Here is an 18,415-nt window from a genome sequence, read left to right as displayed (position 1 = left end):
CCGTCTTGATCAGAGGACATGCTTCAGGAATGGTGAAGCAGTTCTGCAGGTCTCTTTCTTTTTATCTTCCCTCTTCTCATCCTTTCCCTTGCCCTTCCCAACTTCTCTGACTCTATTTAGAAAACAAAACAAAACCAAACAACAACAACAACAACAAATGCCACCAGGAGCAGTAGATTCATTATGTAGGCACTTCACTAACAATAACCCTGGTGGCAATTTAAAAAAAAAAGGGCACTTAAAGCACAAGGACCCAAGTATGGATCCTGGTTTGAGTACCTGGCTCCCCACTTCACAGGCGGTGAAGCATGTCTGCAGGTGTCTATCTTTCTCTTACCCACCCCTCAATTTCTCTCTATCCTATCCAACAACAATAATAGCAACAACAATGGAAAAAAGATGGCCACCAAGAGCAGTGGATTCATTGTGCAGGCACCAAGTCCCAGCAATAGCCCTGGAGGAAAAGAAAAAAAGGGGGGGGATGGACACCAGGAACAGTGAACTTGTCGTGTGAGCCCCAAAGAACCCTGGTGGCAATAAACAATAATAACAAGAATAATCTTTTAGAGAGGTCAGTGAGTGAACCCAGGGCCTCTCGCATGCGAGTTCTGTGCAGTATCACTATGCTTTCATGCCAGTCTCAATCTTTCTATCTGGGGGTCAGGGTGGGAACAGTCAGAGAAGAAATACCATAACACCACTCCACCTGCCAAGTTGGTTCTCCAGTAACTTTCATAGTACCACCGCGGTACCTGAGCTTGAAACCAGGGCCTCATGCACACTTAAAACTTACTATTGTAAGTTTCCTCCTAGGCACAGAAATAACTAAAATACAATGTGTGGAACACAGGAGAAGACTTGGAGGAAAATAAGACAAGGTTATTATGAAGTACAGATAAATTATATTGGGTTGTTGGAAAAATCATGGTGTATTTTCCTATGCAAAAACACATCATAACTTTTCTGACAACCTAATAAATATAAAATGTACCACTAGTCTTTAGTAAGAAAATATCCCAAATGTGCACAAATCCTCATACATCAGTTCTTATTCAATATTGATTCATAGATTTAGTGTAATGCTAATCAAAAGCCCGACAGCTTTTCAGAAAAATAGATATTCTGAAGTATGTACCTTTATGTATTAGGAAAATATTGACATGTTGTAAGGAGTTAATATATGTAATGTTTTTAGAACAGTGACTGGCACATACTAAATATTATGAACACATTATTATCATTCAACTATATCATCACTCTGTAGGGAAACTGGCTTACAATGAGAGTAAAATTTAATCAAACTCTCAATGTATCATGTACTGTCCTTGACATCTCAATAATTCTATTATTCTTGCTTATCCTCTCAACAATCTGAGAAAAAAATGAAAGTCCACAAATATAGTTCACTGAAGATAATCAACTTCAGAAACACAAAGCCTTACTTTAGGCCCTACAGTGTAGCATTTAAATGTAACCTGTACTAAAGCCAAATCTGCTACACTTGGTTGCTGTTCCATGTTTATGCAAAACATTTAATATCACAGTACAGAGTCCAGCTACATTGTAAAGTTGATAGGAGGGCTTACACTGATAGACCCTGAAAATAATGATTAGAGGGGTTCCCCCACCAGTGGTAATCCTGTACTTTAATTACAGACTTAATTGTAGTCATTATCATAAGAGAGCCGCTGAATTTCCTAATATTCCTACTTCCCAGGATGGCTCACTTTGTTAAAATCTCAATTCTTATCTTCTGTTACAGCTAAATATTGTATCTTCTTTATTTACCAAATTATATGACTGCTATTTCTATTATTTTATTCACAGTGGAGAGAGAGAGAGGGAGAGAGAGGGAGAGGAAGAGAGAAGGAGAAATGAGAATCACTCTGGCATATGCGATGTCAGGGATCCAACTTAGACCTCATACTTCATTCATTATATCACCTCCTTGGTCGCTTCATAATTTTATATAAATTCTCGGGGTTGGATGGTGGCATACATACCTGGTAGAGTTTAACATTACAGTGCACAAGGACTCAGGTTCAAGCCCCCAGTCCCTACCTGTGGGGAGGGATCTTCACAAGCAGTAAAACAGTGCTGCAGGTCTGTCTTGTCCTCTCCCCATCTCCCCTTCCCTCACAATTTCTGACTCTAGCCAAAAAGTAATTTTTAAAAATTATCTTGTGTTAATATAGACCTTTTGCTATCAATTACTGTATCAATTAAATTTGGAAAATCATGTAAAAAAGTTATACTTGATTTCTGATCAAATAGATCTTGTTATTTCACTGATTATTTTATTCCCCAAGTTATTTTGGTAGTACCTTTCAATATCTTATTCCTAAGGGTGATAAATGGCATCTAACAACAATACTTTAAGGAAGCTAAATACCTGTGTTTAAATCTACTGGATTACTGGAAAGTCATGATGCATTTTGCATAGAAAAAGATGCCATGAGTTTTCTGACAACCCCTAATCCTGTAAAAGATTTTGCTCCTTCATGGAGGTGTCTTAAGAACTAATGATGTGTGGTTCCGGAGGTAATGCAGTGGATAAAGCACTGGACTCTTAAACATGAGGTCCCTAGTTCAATCCCTGGCAATACATGTACCAGAATGATATTTGGTTCTTTATCTCTCTGTGTGTACCTTCTTCATCAACAACACTCTCTCTATATATATATATACATATATATATATATACACACACACACACGTACATATATGTATATAGATGAAAATAAAACAGTATACTTAAGTAAAACATAAATAAGCTTAACACACACACGTTCTTTAAAAAAAACTTGGGGGTCGGGCGGTGGCGCAGTGGGTTAAGCGCACGTGGCGCAAAGCGCAGGAGTCAGTTCTTAATCTGGATATCACTTTAGTTTTGTCAAGAGAATTTTTTTTCCAGTTTAAAAATGTTCAGGAAATTGTGGTTCTTCAATGTTCATTGATTTAAAACTACTAAAAATGAATTTATCAGTTACTACATCTACAAAATGAAAGAATTGGAAGATTTCAAACTTAGGTCTTCTCTGGAAGAGCCAGGGTTTTATTTGTTTGTTTTATTTTGTTTTTGCCGAGAGAGACACCAACTGACCAGTTCTGGCATATGGTGGTGTTGGGGATTGAACCTGGGAGTTCAGAGCATAACCACTGTACTGTCTCCCCAGCCCTAGTTAAAGACCTGAGTTCTTCAGTTTCTTTTAGGCAAGCACTGTACTTTAAGGTTTCTGAAGATTGGGGCCTGGGTGGTAGCATGGAAGGTTAAGTGCACATGGCACGAACCCCCAGCTCCCCATCTACAGGGGGTCGCTTCACTGGTGAAGTTTTTCTCTCTCTCTTTGTCATGTATGTGTTAAATACTTTTGGAGAAAAAGCCATATATTCTGTAAGCAAAGGATGTTCAGAAATCTTTTTTTTTTGCCTCCAGGGTTATTGCTGAGACTTGGTGCCTGCACTACGACAAATCCACTGCTCCTGAAGGCCATATTCCCCATTTTGTTGCCCTGGTTGTTGGATAGGATAGAGAGAAATGGAAAGAGGAGAAGAAGATGGGGTGGTGGATATAGACACCTGCAGAACCACAATTTCCTGAACATTTTTAAACTGGAAAAAAAATTCTCTTGACAAAACTAAAGTGATATCCAGATTAAGAACTGACTCAAGCTATAAATAGTTTTATACTGGTAGGGTTAAGAGTACTGAAGTTATAAAACCTAGTTTAAGGATTCCATACACATTAGTTCTTTCTGCAAGGGCTTCCCAGGAAAACAACAATATATAAATTTAAATCAAAGATGATAAGCTATTAAATTTATATAGGATCACAAAGCTATGCATGTTGGCAACTTGAATTTTGAAACAGTAGTCAAAGGGCAAAATGACAATAAATTATTTTTGGGAAGAAATTGACTTAAAATCAGTTCTTAATGCCAATATATTCAAGTTAGCTTTGAAATTTAAAACAGAGGTGGGGTGCAAGTACAGCTGATCAAGAATGTGAGCTGGGTACTTATTGGCTGTCTAGAAGGTGGCACAGTGGTATAATTCTGATTACAAGCACTGCATGTGCCGGATTAATGCTGTTTTTCTTTCTCTCTTATGAAATAAATCTTAAGAAAAAAAAATGCAACAGATTCAAGTTCAAGCCCAGAGAAGTTTCACAAGTGGAGCAGTGCTGTAGCTGTCTCTCAAAAAATAAATAAGCAGGAGTCGGGCGGTAGCACAGTGGGTTAAGCGCACATGGTGCAAAGCACAAGGACCAGAGTAAGGATCCCAGTTTGAACCCCCAGCTCCCCACCTGCAGGGGAGTCGCTTCACAGGTGGTCTTCCCCCCCCTGTCTTCCCCTACTCTCCATTTCTCTCTGTCCTAATGACGATGACATCAGTAACAACAGTAATAACAAAAAGGGCAACAAAAGGAAAAATAAATATTCATGGTTCATATTAACAATCTGCGCTGCTCTATCTATTTATTAGTATAGTGCTAATTTTTAGTGTGAAGTTAACTAAAAGATAAGGATGCTAATATTGATTAAAGTTCCACCTTCAGAATCAATTCAATGACACATATTAAACCTAAACTGTGCTCCCCACCTGCAGGGGAGTTGCTTCACAGGCGGTGAAGCAGGTCTGCAGGTGTCTGTCTTTCTCTCCCCCCTCTCCATTTCTCTGTCCTATTCAACAATGACGACACCAATAACAATAACTACAACAATAAAACAAGGGCAACAAAAAGGAATAAATAAATATTAAACAAACAAAAAACCCTAAACTGTATGGTGACTTAATTACTACTGACCATTATTTCTTGATTTTGAGTAGTGATAACATCTTGTGAGAGGTTGAGATGGGGCAAAGATAATTGCTTGACTGGAATTTTCTCCAAAAATAATGCCTACAGGGGACCCTAGGCTAAGAAATTACTATCTAGTCCTTTTAAAAACTAGCTGTACAAAAAAAAAAATTTTTTTACCAGTAATTACAATAAATGAAAAATCTTCTAGGCAAATAGGATTCTTTCAATGTCCACCTTTCTGCCATTAGGTTCTCTCCCTACTTCTGGTCCTGCACAGTGCCACCTCCTATCCCTGGCCATGTCGCTCTCTTGGATCATAAAATTTTTATCATTAAGATAAACCACCGGGTGGTGGCGCAGCGAAGCACAATGATTGGCATAAGAATCCCGGTTTTGAGCCCCAGCTCCCCATCTGCAGGGGGTTCGCTTCATAGGCAGTGAAACAGGTCTGCAGGTGTCTAATTTTCTTTCCCCCCTCTCTATTTCTGTCCTATCAACAACGACAGCAATAACAACAACAAGGGCAACAAAAGGGATAATAAAATTAAAAAATAAATATATTAAAAATCTTTTTAAAAAGGATAAACATTGAATTCCTTAGCATGTTTCTGTCTTTTCAAAACAAGATCCCAACATCCCTTCCTACCTATCTCCCATAGAAACACTATACCATATGGTTTCTGTGTTCTAGTCACATCAAATTCACCTACATTTTTTGTACCCAAAATATTGTTCTGAATGTCCCATTTTCTGAGAAATGATAGACTACCTTCAGCTCTTGCACTCCACTCAAACACAACTTTTCTATATGAATTTCCCCCCTAACACCAAGTCCACCACTGTCAGGAATCTTTCCTATCCTCTGCCTTTATTCATAACATTTAAAAAAGATTATAATGGGTGTGAGAGGTGGTTCAGTGGTAGATTACTGGTTTTGCATAGAAGAGAATCTGGATTTAATCCCCAGAAGACAATGAAGACAAAAAATGAATACACCCCCTTGGATGATGGATCAGTGCTGTGCTCTATATATACAGCTCACTCTTACTAGATAGAGATAAATAAATATAATATAAAAAGGTTAACAGAATATAGCTAGGAACTTTGGCTTAGTGGTCAAACATAGGACTTGTATATGTGAGCCTGCAGTTTCAGCCCACAGCACCATTGGTCCAAGTATGCTCTGGCCTCTTCTTAGTCTCTCTCATGAAATCATCTAAAAAAAACAAAAAGTGGTTCGGGAGGTGGCACAGTGGGTAAAGCATTGGATTCTGAACTATGAGGTCCTGAGTTCTATCCCTGGCAACACATGTACCAGAGTGATGTCTGGTTCGTTCTCTTTCTCTCTCTCTCTCTCCCCTATCTTTCTCATGAATAAATAATTTTAAAAAACTTATCAGAGTATATAACTTATGGAAAAGTTATGTGTAGAAGTATAGCAACCATAACAGATCCCTAAAAGTTTTGAGAGCAGAACTGTACCATGATGCATCTTTAAAGTCCAATGCCTAAATCTTAGTGGGTTTTCAATGTTTGTTGGCTAAAATGAAAGTCATACTAACTCAGCTTCCCCAGAGACACACCTTACTAGGGAAAGAGAGAGGCAGACTGGGAGTATGGACCGACCAGTCAACGCCCATGTTCAGTGGGGAAGCAATTACAGAAGCCAGACCTTCTACCTTCTGCAACCCTCAATGACCCTGGGTCCATGCTCCCAGAGGGCTAGAGAATGGGAAAGCTATCGTGGGAGGGGGTGGGTTATGGGGATTGGGTGGTGGGAATTGTGTGGAGTTGTACCCCTCCTACCTTATGTTTTTGTTCATTAATCCTTTCTTAAATAAAAAATTAAAAAAAAAAAAGAAAGTCATACTAAACGAAAACAATAACTACTCAATTCAGCAGAGTCAATCACAAACCCTCCTCCATCACACTAATATATGTAAATATTTCCTCTTCCTAATTCTACTATCATAGTAAATGGTATCTTCATCAATCCAGTTACCCAAACTTGAAACTCTCATCATAATCTCTGATGGACTCTCCCTGTTCAAATCTTTTCACTTATTTGCATCTGCCCTCCTAAAACTGGCCATCTCCCTACTTTACCCCCCCCCACTCCAGTTCCTTTCCAAATCATTCCTCACTCCGTCAAAATTCTGCACCATCCATTTAAGAGCTAAAATGGGAAATCCAAACTTGAATAAGGATTATAAGCTTTGTGTGATTGTCAATGTCTCATTTCCTGCTGGTTTTTTTTTACTCCAGACAGACAAAACTTACAGGTCCCCAGAATAGATTACTTTTTTTTTTAATTTTTAAAAAATATTTATTTATTTTCCCTTTTGTTGCCCTTGATTTTCATTGTTGTTGTAGTTATTATTGTTGTTATTGTTGATGTTGTTCATTGTTGGATAGGACAGAGAGAAATGGAGAGAGGAGGGGAAGACAGAGGGGGAGAGAAAGAGACACCTGCAGATCTGCTCCATCGCCTGTGAAGAGACTCCTCTGCAGGTGGGAAGCCAGGGGCTCGAACCCAGATCCTTACTCCGGTCCTTGAGCTTTGCGCCACATACGCTTAACCCGTTGCTCTACTGCCCGACTCCCTAGATTATACCTTTTTAAAAAAAATTTCTTTATTGGAGGATTAATGGTTTACAGTCAACAGTAAGTTTGTATATGTATAAAATTTCTACATAACAATAAAACCCCCACTAGGTCCTCCTCTGGCAACATGTTCCAGGACCTGAACCCTCACCCCACCTCGCAGAGTTTTTTGCTTTGGTGCAGTACACCAACTCCAGTCCAAGTTCTGCTTAGTGTTTTCCCTTCTAATCTTTTTTTTTTTTAATTCTTTTTCCCCCTTTTGTTGCCCTTGTTGTTTTATTTTTATTGTTGTTGTTGCTGTTGGATAGGGCAGAGAAATGGAGAGGAGGGGAAGGGGGGGAGAGAAAGACACCTGAAGACCTACTTCACTGCTTGTGAAGTGAACCCCCTGCAGGTGGGGATCCTTGAGTTGGTCCTTGCACTTTGTGCTATGTGCGCTTAACCCACTGTGCTACTGCCCACCTCCCCTTCTAATCTTGTTTTTCAACTTCTGCCTATGAGTGAGATTATCCCATATTCATCCTTTTGTTTCTGACTTATCTCACTTAACAAGATCATACTTTCTTATTCCAAGTCTGGGCTCACTTCTTGCGACTACATCCTTCAGATCTCCAAATCAAGCACCAATTCCTCAAGACAACCACTAAAGTAACAGTAGTTTACAAGTTAGGTGTTCTTGCTTGTCCCGCTGTACAGTGTACATCTCAAATACACCACTGGTCACATCAAACACTTGAATGTCATTCTCCTTTCCTACTTGTTAAGTCCCAGGAAGGAAGTGACTACGTCTATCTTGATTACCAGAGTATTCACTGTACTGTGGACAAATGTCTAGCATACAGAAAATGTTGGTCCAATACAGAAAAACCGCCAACTTGTCAACCCTCCTAAGCCTGACTTTTTCAATTTGAGGATGACAAGCTAATAGAACATTATGAAACGAACATAAGAGGCCACAAACGTCACTTAAAAGACAAAACCAAAATGGCTCAGTAGGTACATAGCACGTTTTGCATGTGTTAAGTTTCTCAAGTTTCCAAGTTCTCCAGCACCACACACAACCGGAGTCCTGGTCTTGCTCTCTTCCTCTTTCCCATAAAACAACTTTAAAAGACCAAAGAAACAGTTGCACTGAAAGTGTTGCCTATTTACCAGCCGAGACAGTTTCTGGCTCTGTATGTTATTTGGGCACAGGCAAAAAGAAATTTAAAGCACAGTCCCTTCTACTTTCATCTTCCACTTTATCAACTTTGAAAAAATTCAGATAATTTGTGGCGCACTGGGTTAAGTGTACATGATACAGAGCAAAAGGAAACCAGTTTGAGCCTCTGGCTCCCCACCTGTGGGAGGGGGGTCACTTTACCATTGGTGAAGCAGGTCTGCAGGTGTCTTTCTTTCTCTCCCCCCTCTGTCTTTCACTCCACTCTCAATTTCTCTCTATCCTATACACCACCACCACCACCACACACACACACACAGATGGCCAGCAGCAGCAGTGCATTCATGGAGCCCAACGATAACCCTGGAAGCAAAAAAAAAAAAAAAAAGAAAAGAAAAGAAAAAAGGAAGCAAGAAAGAAAGTTAGAGAAGAAAGAAAGAAAAAGGGGAGCCGGGCGGTAGCACAGCAGATTAAACGCATGCGGCGTAAAGCTCAAGGACTGGTATAAAGATCCCGGTTCAAGCCCCCAGCTCCCCACCTGCAGGGGAGTCGATTCACAAGTGGTGAAGCAGGTCTGCAGGTGTCTATCTGTCTCTCCTCTCTCTCTTCCCCTCCTCTCTCCATTTCTCTCTGTCTTATCCAACAACGACATCAATAACAACAACAATAACTACAATAATAAAACAACAAGGGCAACAAAAGGGAATAAATATTAAAAAAAAAAAGAAGAAGAAAGAAAAAAGGAAAAGAAAAAAAATCTTAACTGAGAGAATGAGACTGGAACATTGTTGTGCCATTTTATATGGTGGCAGGGATCAATCCCAGCATCTCACACATGCAAAGCATAACACCAATTGGCCTTTTATTTTATTTTTTATTTAAAAAAATGTCAAGGTCTAAGGATTTAGCTCAGTTATGGAGTACATATCTTGCATGCATAAAGCTCTGGGTTAGATCCCTGGTAACACACATGCTGTATAGTGATGCTAATTAGTCCTGATCTGTATTTTCATAAAATAAATTTTTAAAAAGGAACAGTACTCAAGTAAACAAAACTACCCCTGCACACATGTGATTTCGTTGCTCCCAGGCTGACCTTTCTATTTAGATAGAGAGGGAAATATATCACAGTACTGTAGTTTCCCATATGCTGTGGCTCAAATCTAACATACATAGCAAAGTACATCCCTAACCAGTGAGTTATCTCCTGGTCTCCAAAAAAATCATACTTAACTCAATTTCTAACAAAACAATGTTTTCTATTTCTGATCATGCCTCTAATATTTTATTGCATTTTAAATACATATTCAAGTCTCCTTATGTGACAGAACCAGAGAATCACTCCAGCACATATGATTTTAGGGAACAAATTCAGGACCTCATGCCTAAGACCAAACATTATTCACTGTGCCACTTCCTGGGCTACTGGTGCCATGTCATTTTTTGTTGTCTTCTGGGTTTCACTGCTTCAGGTTGATTTGGGAGGTGGGAGGGGGTAAAGAGACGATGACATCTGGGACTGGGTGGTGACGCACCAGGTTGAGAGCTATAATGTACAAGGGCTCACATTCAAGCCCCCAGTCCTCACCTGCTGCAGAAGGAAAGCTTCACAAATAGTAAAGCAGTGCTACAGGTTTCTCTCCCTCTCTAGATCCCTCTTCCTCTTGATTTCTAGCTGTCTCTATCCAATAACTAAATATAGATAGATAGATACCATGACATCTAAGCTTCTTTCAATACAGTGGGGTATAGGAGCCAGGCTTGAAGTTGGGTTGCTCCCATGTCAAAGCAAGCACACTGTCCAGGTGAGCCATTTTGCTTGTACTGCTGCCAAATTCTTATACTATCAAAAACAAACAAAAAAAAAAAACACTGATTTTTGAGTGGATGATACATAGAATAACTACGTCACAGTTCTAAATCCAATCTCTGACTTGATACTCATGGCTTTTTCTTTACCCATTCTACCTACATATTAAGTAAAATGTCTACTACTGTAGGGCTAGTCAGTAGTGCACCTGGTTAAGCATACACATACAGTGTGCAAGGACCTGGGTTCAAGCCCCTGGCCCCCACTTGCAGGGGAAAGCTTCCTAAGTGGTGAAGCAAGACTGCAGCTGTCTCTCTGTCTCTTTCACTATCTCACCCTTCCCTCTTAATTTCTCTGTCTCTATCCAGTAGTAGTAGTAGTAGTAGTAGTAGTAGTAGTAGTAGTAGTAGTAGTAGTAATAGCAGTAGTAGTAAAGTCTACTAATGCTTTCGTCCTTTTGGGGGATATTTAGCAATAAGGTCAAAAACTGTTAACGTTTAAAGATCACATAACATACTATGATGTAACAAAAACTATTCTAAGCAATGATAAAGATAACTCACTTATTCTTCACTACAACCCGGTAAGGCGGGCACTACCATACACATAGGTGAGCAAGCTAAGACAAAGTTAAATAACTGGTTAATAAATGCAGGTCTAGGACCTAAGTTCTTGGCAATCTAACTCCTAAAGCTCATCTTCATAGTTATTCACTGTTTTTCTCCCCAGAAGCTTTAATTTTACTTTCTCTCCACTAAAATACTATTAGCCTTTTGGAAAACATTTAAAAAATATCTATACCAGGGAGTCAGGCGCACGTGGAGCGAAGCAAAGGACCAGCTTAAGTATCCTGTTGGAGCCCCCGGCTCCCCACCTGCAGGGGAGTCGCTTCACAGGTAGTGAAGCAGGTCTGCAGGTGTCTTATCTTTTTCTCCCCCTCTGTCTCCCCCTCCTCTCTCCATTTCTCTCTGTCCTATCTAACAACAACATTAATAACTACAACAATAATAAAACAAGGGCAACAAAAGGGAAAATAAATAATAAAAAGAATGATCTATACTGGGCTGGTAGATTAGTTGTATGTGCACCAAACTTTCATGCCCAAGGCCTCAGAGGTCCCAGGTTCAATTCCTGGGACCAACATAAGTGAGAGGATGCTTACCTAACAGCTCAATTATATTTATACTCAAGAATTTGTTGAGAATCAAATAATAAATTTCCCATTATAGTTTCAGAACAAAACTACTATCCACCATGTGAAAAATAAATCATGTGTCAACCTGGGGAGTGGAGCTCAATGGCAGAAAGTACAAGCTTTGTGTGCGTGTCTGTCTGTCTGGATTCAGTCCCCAGCACAGACATACATGCACATCACCGGCAAAATTAGAAGTTTTTAACTTACAATGGTACTTTAAGTTTCAACTTGCTCATCAACTTCTCTGTTTGCCATACTCAAAAAATTACTACTTCAAGGCTGGGGGAGATAACACCAGTATTAGCAAAACAGACTTTTATATCTGAGGTAAGATACGTCCCAAGTTCAATTCCTGACACCACAGTAAGGAAGAGCTGAACAGTGCTCCAGTTAAAACAAGCAAACACCTAAACTTCAGTAGCTGGGGAGGCAGCTAGTCCCTAGCACTTACATGTGAGGCCCACAGACGTGTGTTTATGCCTATTTAGACTGACATGTGGCACTATGATCCTTAGTACTACATATACATGAGCAATGTTCTGCTTTGTCTCTCACAAAATAAGTGAGTCTTTAAAATACTTGACTTCAGAAATCCTCAAAGAAAAAATTCCTAAACTGTAATAAAAATACAAATGAAACATATCTTACTTTCCCATTAATTCTTGGGCGTATGAATTGGCAAAACAACTCCTGATTTTTGTAAATATATCAGGAAATATTTTACACTCCCACTGTATATGCAACATTCCTCCTACTTCTTTCCTCTCCTACTTACTTAACTACAAGAGCCACTGTGCTAATTTTCAACATCTTGTTTAAATATCTTCACTTTTAATAGAAGAAAATGTAGAGTAAAATAGAATGCAACGACATGAGGCAACAACTAAAACAGAAATCCTTTCCATCCACTCACTGTACACATCAATACATTCCTTACCTCTTTCCAAGAGAATTTCTGTTGAAAAAGTGTACCCAGATTACAAAACATGCAATATTTACAATTTAGCCTCATTATCAACCACAACCACAAACAAGCCTACAAATGAATTTACAAAGCCCTGAGAAAAAGCAATTGCCAGACTTCAAAGCACATGGCAAGAGATTTTTGTAATTTAGTAGTGAGATCAGTAATATCTCACTCATGGATGCATTATCTGCAATATTCCAGAAACAGAATTCTACACACGCATGCCTAAATAGTAATATTAAAACACAGTATTACTAGTTAAACAGCAAATATTCTAATTAAGATAAACCACTAACATACAACAGTCTTTTTTTTTTTTACCAGAGCACTGCTTAGCCCAGGCTTATGGTTGGTGTGGGGGGACTGAACCTGGGAGCCTCAGGCATGAATCTCTTTGCATAACCATTATGCTATTCCCACCCCTTACAACAGTCTTGACAATTTAACAGACATTAAAACAAGTCCTTGCTACTTTTCTCTACTACGTACATTAGTCTGGAGGTCAAGATGTAGGTGTTTTTTTATACCAAGTGCCCTTTGCAAAACCCAAGCCAATTTTCTCCCCCACACACCTACAAAGAGCACAGTAGGGCCACAAACTATGCCATGAGCAGATTGCTCTATCATGTATTTAATACGCCAGAATTTAACAATTTGTTAACATCTTTCCAGTCTGTTCTTACAGTGCAGATAGCATTAATTCTTTATAAAGAAATAACAGAGCATATTCCCTGTGCAATGAAGGTAATATGTCATCAATATTATTCCATTCACCCAGAATTACATACTAGCTTTTCTGGGCAATATGTTTGCATAAATTTCTTTCTTTTTTTTATATCAGACTTCCTTTTTAAAAAAATTTTATTATGTTTATTTACTTATTGGATAGACACAGCCAGAAATTGAGGGAAGGGGGTTATAGAGAGGGAAAGAGACAGAGACACCTGCAGCCCTGCTTCACCACTTGTGAAGCTTTCCCCCTGAAGGTGGTGGGGACCAGGGGCTCAAACCTGTGTCTTCGCGTACTGTAACATGTGCACTCAACCAGGTTCACCAACACCCAGCCCCCATAAATTTCTTTTTTACAAAAATCTTTTTTGAAGTCAAATGGGTAAGAAAGTAATTTATCAAATAATTTTGAACTAATCATGCTAAATAAAATCTTCAATGACTTAGAAACATCTCTGAATGCCAACTAAGTAGTTTTTATTTTGCACTAGTATCTAACTTTAGAAATGTGAGTGGTCCGGGAGGTGACTCAGTGGATGGGGCATTGGATTTTCAACCATGAAGTCCCGAGTTCCATCCCTGGTAGCACATATACCAGAGTGATGTCTGGTTCTTTCTCTCCTCCTATCTCTCTCATGAATAAATAAATAAATTCTAAAAAAAAAAAAAAAAAAAAAAAAAGAAAGAAATCTCAAACTAGGATTAGGGTTGGGGAGACAGTCATAAAGGTTTTGGGGGGGGTGGGCATGGCATGAAACCCAAGGACAGGTGCAAGGATCCTGGCTTGAGCCCCTGGCTCCCCATCTGCAAGGGGGTCACCTCACAAGCAGTGAAGCAGGTCGGCAGGTGTCTGTCTTTCTCTTCCCCCTCGGCCACCCCTCCTCTTTAAATTTCTCTCTGTCCTATCCAACAATATCATCAATGGCAACAATAACTATAACAACAAAGGCAACAAGGACAACAAAAAATGGGAAAAAAATGGCCTCCAGGAACAGTGGATTCATGGTGTAGGCACCAAGCCCCAGATACAACCCTGGAGGCAAAAAAAATCATTTTCATGCCTAAGGTTCTGAGGTCCCAGGTTCAATATTCCCCAGACTAACACATACTAGAGAGGATCAGTGCTCTGATCTCTTGTGTATCTTTCTGTATTTCTGTCATCAAAATATTTTTAAAAAAGAAAAAAAAACTCTGGGATTTAGAGATAATTTGCTTTGTTATCATTTTACTGTGTCAACTCAAAAGTAAGTCTAGTTTTCATTCCTATAATGGTACATACAAATATTTTTAATAGGTACATATGTACTATTAAAATTGCAAGCCTCAGTCATTTAAAAGTTTCTGAAGTACAACTGTGATGAGGGGAGGGGGAACAAAAACAAGAACAAAACAAAAAACAAGCCTCACTACAAAATGGAGGGGGGGAGGTAACTAAGAAATTCTTAGTGCTAATATTAAATTGGGGGAACTGTTCAAGGTTTGCTTTACTATGAAAACCCACTTCAAAATTTTAACTTTTATTCAAAAGATACTTCAAATAGCAAAAAATGTTTGTGTACCAGACTGGTGAGACACTACCAAAATGGATGAAAGCCCCTAGCACTCAGATGGACAATGTGGTAGTGCACCTGAGCAGAAGTGTTTGAACTGAGTATAGTTCATCTTTCAGGTTTTCATTACTAAGCTGCTAAAATCAGGATATACATATATATTCTCTACAAAATACCAAATCAGTAGATAATTCAATATAAAAATCCACTGCTACAGTACACACAAACTAAAGAAAAAAAAAAAAACTACCACACTAAACAAAAATCTACAGGTATAAAGATTATTTCAATGCCATTTTACTAACTGCAAAGGAATACAACTATTATGAACTGAGAGAAAAAAAATAACTTATCACGGTTCATGCATAAACATTCTCACAAGCCTGGAGCAGAGAAACTCTTCAAAGTTCCCACTTTGTGATATTTGCAGACTATCATTAAGCTCGAGAAAAGCAAGGAACCCAAAGCATTTGTCATATTCTTACATTTCACCTTTTGAAATGAAGTCTACTTAGAAATACGCTGAAGAAGTTCCCTATAAAATCAAAGGGAACATTTAACTCCCTGTGCACTCTCACTGGCAGATGGAGTGATGACGCTGAGTCTGCTCTCTGGAGTTAAAGAGATGCTCCATAGCAGTAAGGGGGAACATCGCGTGGACTGTCAGATAGCCAGCCATTCTTCCTCTTTATTATCCTGGCATCTCAAATAACTACCATAGTGTGTGTGTATACACACACACACACACACACACACACACACACACACACACACACACACACAAAAACAAAAAAAAACCTGACCATACCAGGATAGCACCATTAAACTACATTAAGAATGGGATGGTGGAATGAAGAAAATATTCTTAAATTCCTCTTGACATAAAGATTATCCACAACTGAGTGCAGTAAAGAATTTGTAGAGCTTTTATAAAATGTTGAGCTCCAAAAATGTTTATTTTAAGGTGTAAAAAAGACAAAACACATGCGCACATTTTAAACTTTTGGATAATCAGTTTATGTTTGCAGTTCATGACTGTTTTCTGACTCTGACTTCTAGATACATAACTCCACAAAGATTGTTTTATAATCCCCACCCCCCAAGAGAAATGACTACCAGTCGAGAGGGAAAATAAAAGTCCCTGCTCTCTCCCAACTTAAAACCCTAGGGTTTCAGACATTTTGGTTTCGCACCAAAAGAAATGGGAGATGTAAAATGAACTGCGCTCCATATTGATTTTTAAAGCAAATAAAAAAATTAATTAAAAAAAGTAAAGAAAAATTAGGAATGGCAGGTAAAATAATTCAAACCAAATGCCAGGTTTGACATTAAACTTAAAATCCTGTATCTCCCATGCACACACACAAACACAAAATTAAAATTGTCACACTAGTATGTATGTATGTACACACACACACACACACACACATATATATATATATATATATATATATATATATATATATATATATACACTATCAATGGAGACAAATGTTGGAAACTGAAAAAGAAGACCGGAAAGTAGTAAACGGTAAATGCAATCCAAGAGAAAGATTCGCGATTCCTCAATTAACTAAAAATCATAAAGTTTAAATTGCATGTAAAGAAAGTCCTTACGTACAAATGCACTGCCATTTCCAAAATTAAACAGCTTGGAAGCAACAATAAAGACCATTTCTACAGCACTCGCTTGAGAGCTCTAATTCCAGAACACAGACACAAACACACACACACACACACACACACACATACATACACACACGCACCTCTCGAAATGACAGTGTTGCAACGAGATGTATTAGGTAGCAAAGAAAAAATGGTTGGGCCACAGGACGTCTTCGGCCAGCTCATTCAAAACCCCTTTAAAATTAGCCAAGACGTAGACAAGTGGCAAGAGAAAGCGAGGAAACATGGAAGAATAAAGGTGTTGGGAGCGGAAAAGAGTAAAGGGGATGTGCAAGGCCAGGGCTGCCGAGACTAACCTGTGCCATCGCTGGCCGACGCCGAGAGGGCCGGAGACGAGAGTTTAGGCCGCTTGGCTGAAGGCGGCCCGGGTTCCACCACATTCTCGGCCATTTTTAATTCTTTCGGAGATACAGGCGAGGAAAAGGCGAATCGTCTTCTTCGGCCCGGGGTCCCCGCCCCGTCGCCCGCAGTGGGCTCGGTGGGGGTGGGGGTCCGCCGGGCCCCGAGAGGGGTGGGGGAAGTTCCTTTCTCTCTCGGCCGGGTCGCGGCGGCTCCGAGAGGGATGCGGACTCGGTCGGAAAGGTAGGGGCGAGTGCGAGGGGCCGGGCCTGGCCGAGGCCCGCGGAGGGAAGCACTGATCCGCCGAGCGAGCGCGTCCGCTGCGGAGAATCCCCGAGATCTCGCGGCTCTAGAGGCGCAGTCCCCGGCCCGCCACGGCCGGCCCCTGCCCAGCCGAGGTCTCTCGGAGCTCCGCCGCCGCCATCAGCCTCTTCCTCCTCGGCGCTGTCCTCCTCCTTCTCATCGCCACAAGGAGGCGGGGGCGAAGAGGGGGGAGAGGAGGAGGCGACGAGATACACTCACCTCCTCCCGGTGCCCCCTCCCGGACCTGCGCCCCCACCCTCGCAGCCCTCCTCCTGCCGCCGCACCGGCCCCTAATGGCCGCGGGGAGCTCGCCTGAGCCGAGAGCCAGGCTGGCGCCGCCGCCTCACATCGCGCGGCGGGCGGCGGAGGCGCGGCGAGAACGCCGGCTGCGGAGCTCGCCGGCCCGGGGGGCCGAGGGGGCCGGGCGGAGCAGCGCCACCCGCGCCGACGCCGTGCCCACCGAGGCCCCGCTCCGACGGGCAGCGCGGGCGGCCTCCTCCGTCACCTTCCTTCCTCTCCCGCGGAAAATAAATAAATACAGCCGCCGCCGCTCGAGCCCCTACCCCCGGCGGCCGGGTGCCGGGAGCGCCCGCCCCCCGGGGCTCCCCTCGCTCGGGGCCGCCCTCGACGGCAGGCGAAAGCGCCGCGGGGCGCGGGGTTATGTAATGGGCCCCCTGGGCGTCGACGCCGACCCCAGTGCCGAGCCGCGGTGGGGGTGTGTGCGGGCGAAAGGGGGGCTGGGGGTCGCCTCAGCCGGTGCGCCCCCGGCCCCCTGCCACTGTCTCGGCTCCTGCTGCCTCTCTCCGGCCTGTCTCCCCTTCGCGCTCTCGCTTCCGCAGCTCGCACTCAGCCCAGCGTCCCGCAAGCCCACTCTCGCCTGCTCCCTCTCGCCCTGTCTCCCCCCGAGCCTAGCACACAAACAAGATGGCGGCTGTTGTTTCTTCCCTCCGCCGAATCCTCCTTACAGGCTAGCGGTAGCAGCGGCGGCCGGAAATGAGCCAAGGGGGGGGTGGAAAAAAGGGGAGGGGCTGGGCCTCGGGAGGGAGGCGGCCAGGGGGCGGGGCCTGGGGCCGAGCCGCTCGCACAATGGGGGAAGAGGAGCCGGGGGCGTGGCCAGCTCCAATCACGGGATCCGCCCAAGGCCCCAACGCGGTTGGCGCTTCCGCAAACTCCCCCGGCGTCCCCCGGTGGCTCCCTTTTAAAGGGGAGGATTTAAGGGTGGGGGGCGGTACTAGCATCACTTTTCAGTCGGTCGACACTTAGCGAGGA

General features: G+C 41.7%; 1 protein-coding gene across 1 annotated transcript in view; it reads right to left on the bottom strand.

Annotated features, from left to right (window-relative positions):
- Positions 1-18,125, bottom strand: part of EP300 (E1A binding protein p300) — a 108,766-nt gene extending 90,641 nt beyond the window's left edge. The window contains exon 1 of the mRNA XM_007523412.3: positions 16,801-18,125. Within this exon, the coding sequence (XP_007523474.1) occupies positions 16,801-16,894 (94 nt within the window). The 5' untranslated portion in view covers positions 16,895-18,125. The remainder of the gene's footprint in view (positions 1-16,800) is intronic.
- Between the last annotated feature and the right edge of the window lie 290 nt (positions 18,126-18,415).

Source organism: Erinaceus europaeus, chromosome 4, assembly GCF_950295315.1.
Source record: "Erinaceus europaeus chromosome 4, mEriEur2.1, whole genome shotgun sequence".
Classification (NCBI taxonomy): Eukaryota; Metazoa; Chordata; class Mammalia; order Eulipotyphla; family Erinaceidae; genus Erinaceus; species Erinaceus europaeus.
Note: the sequence above shows the minus strand (reverse complement) of the source record. Positions and strands in the feature narration are given on the sequence as shown.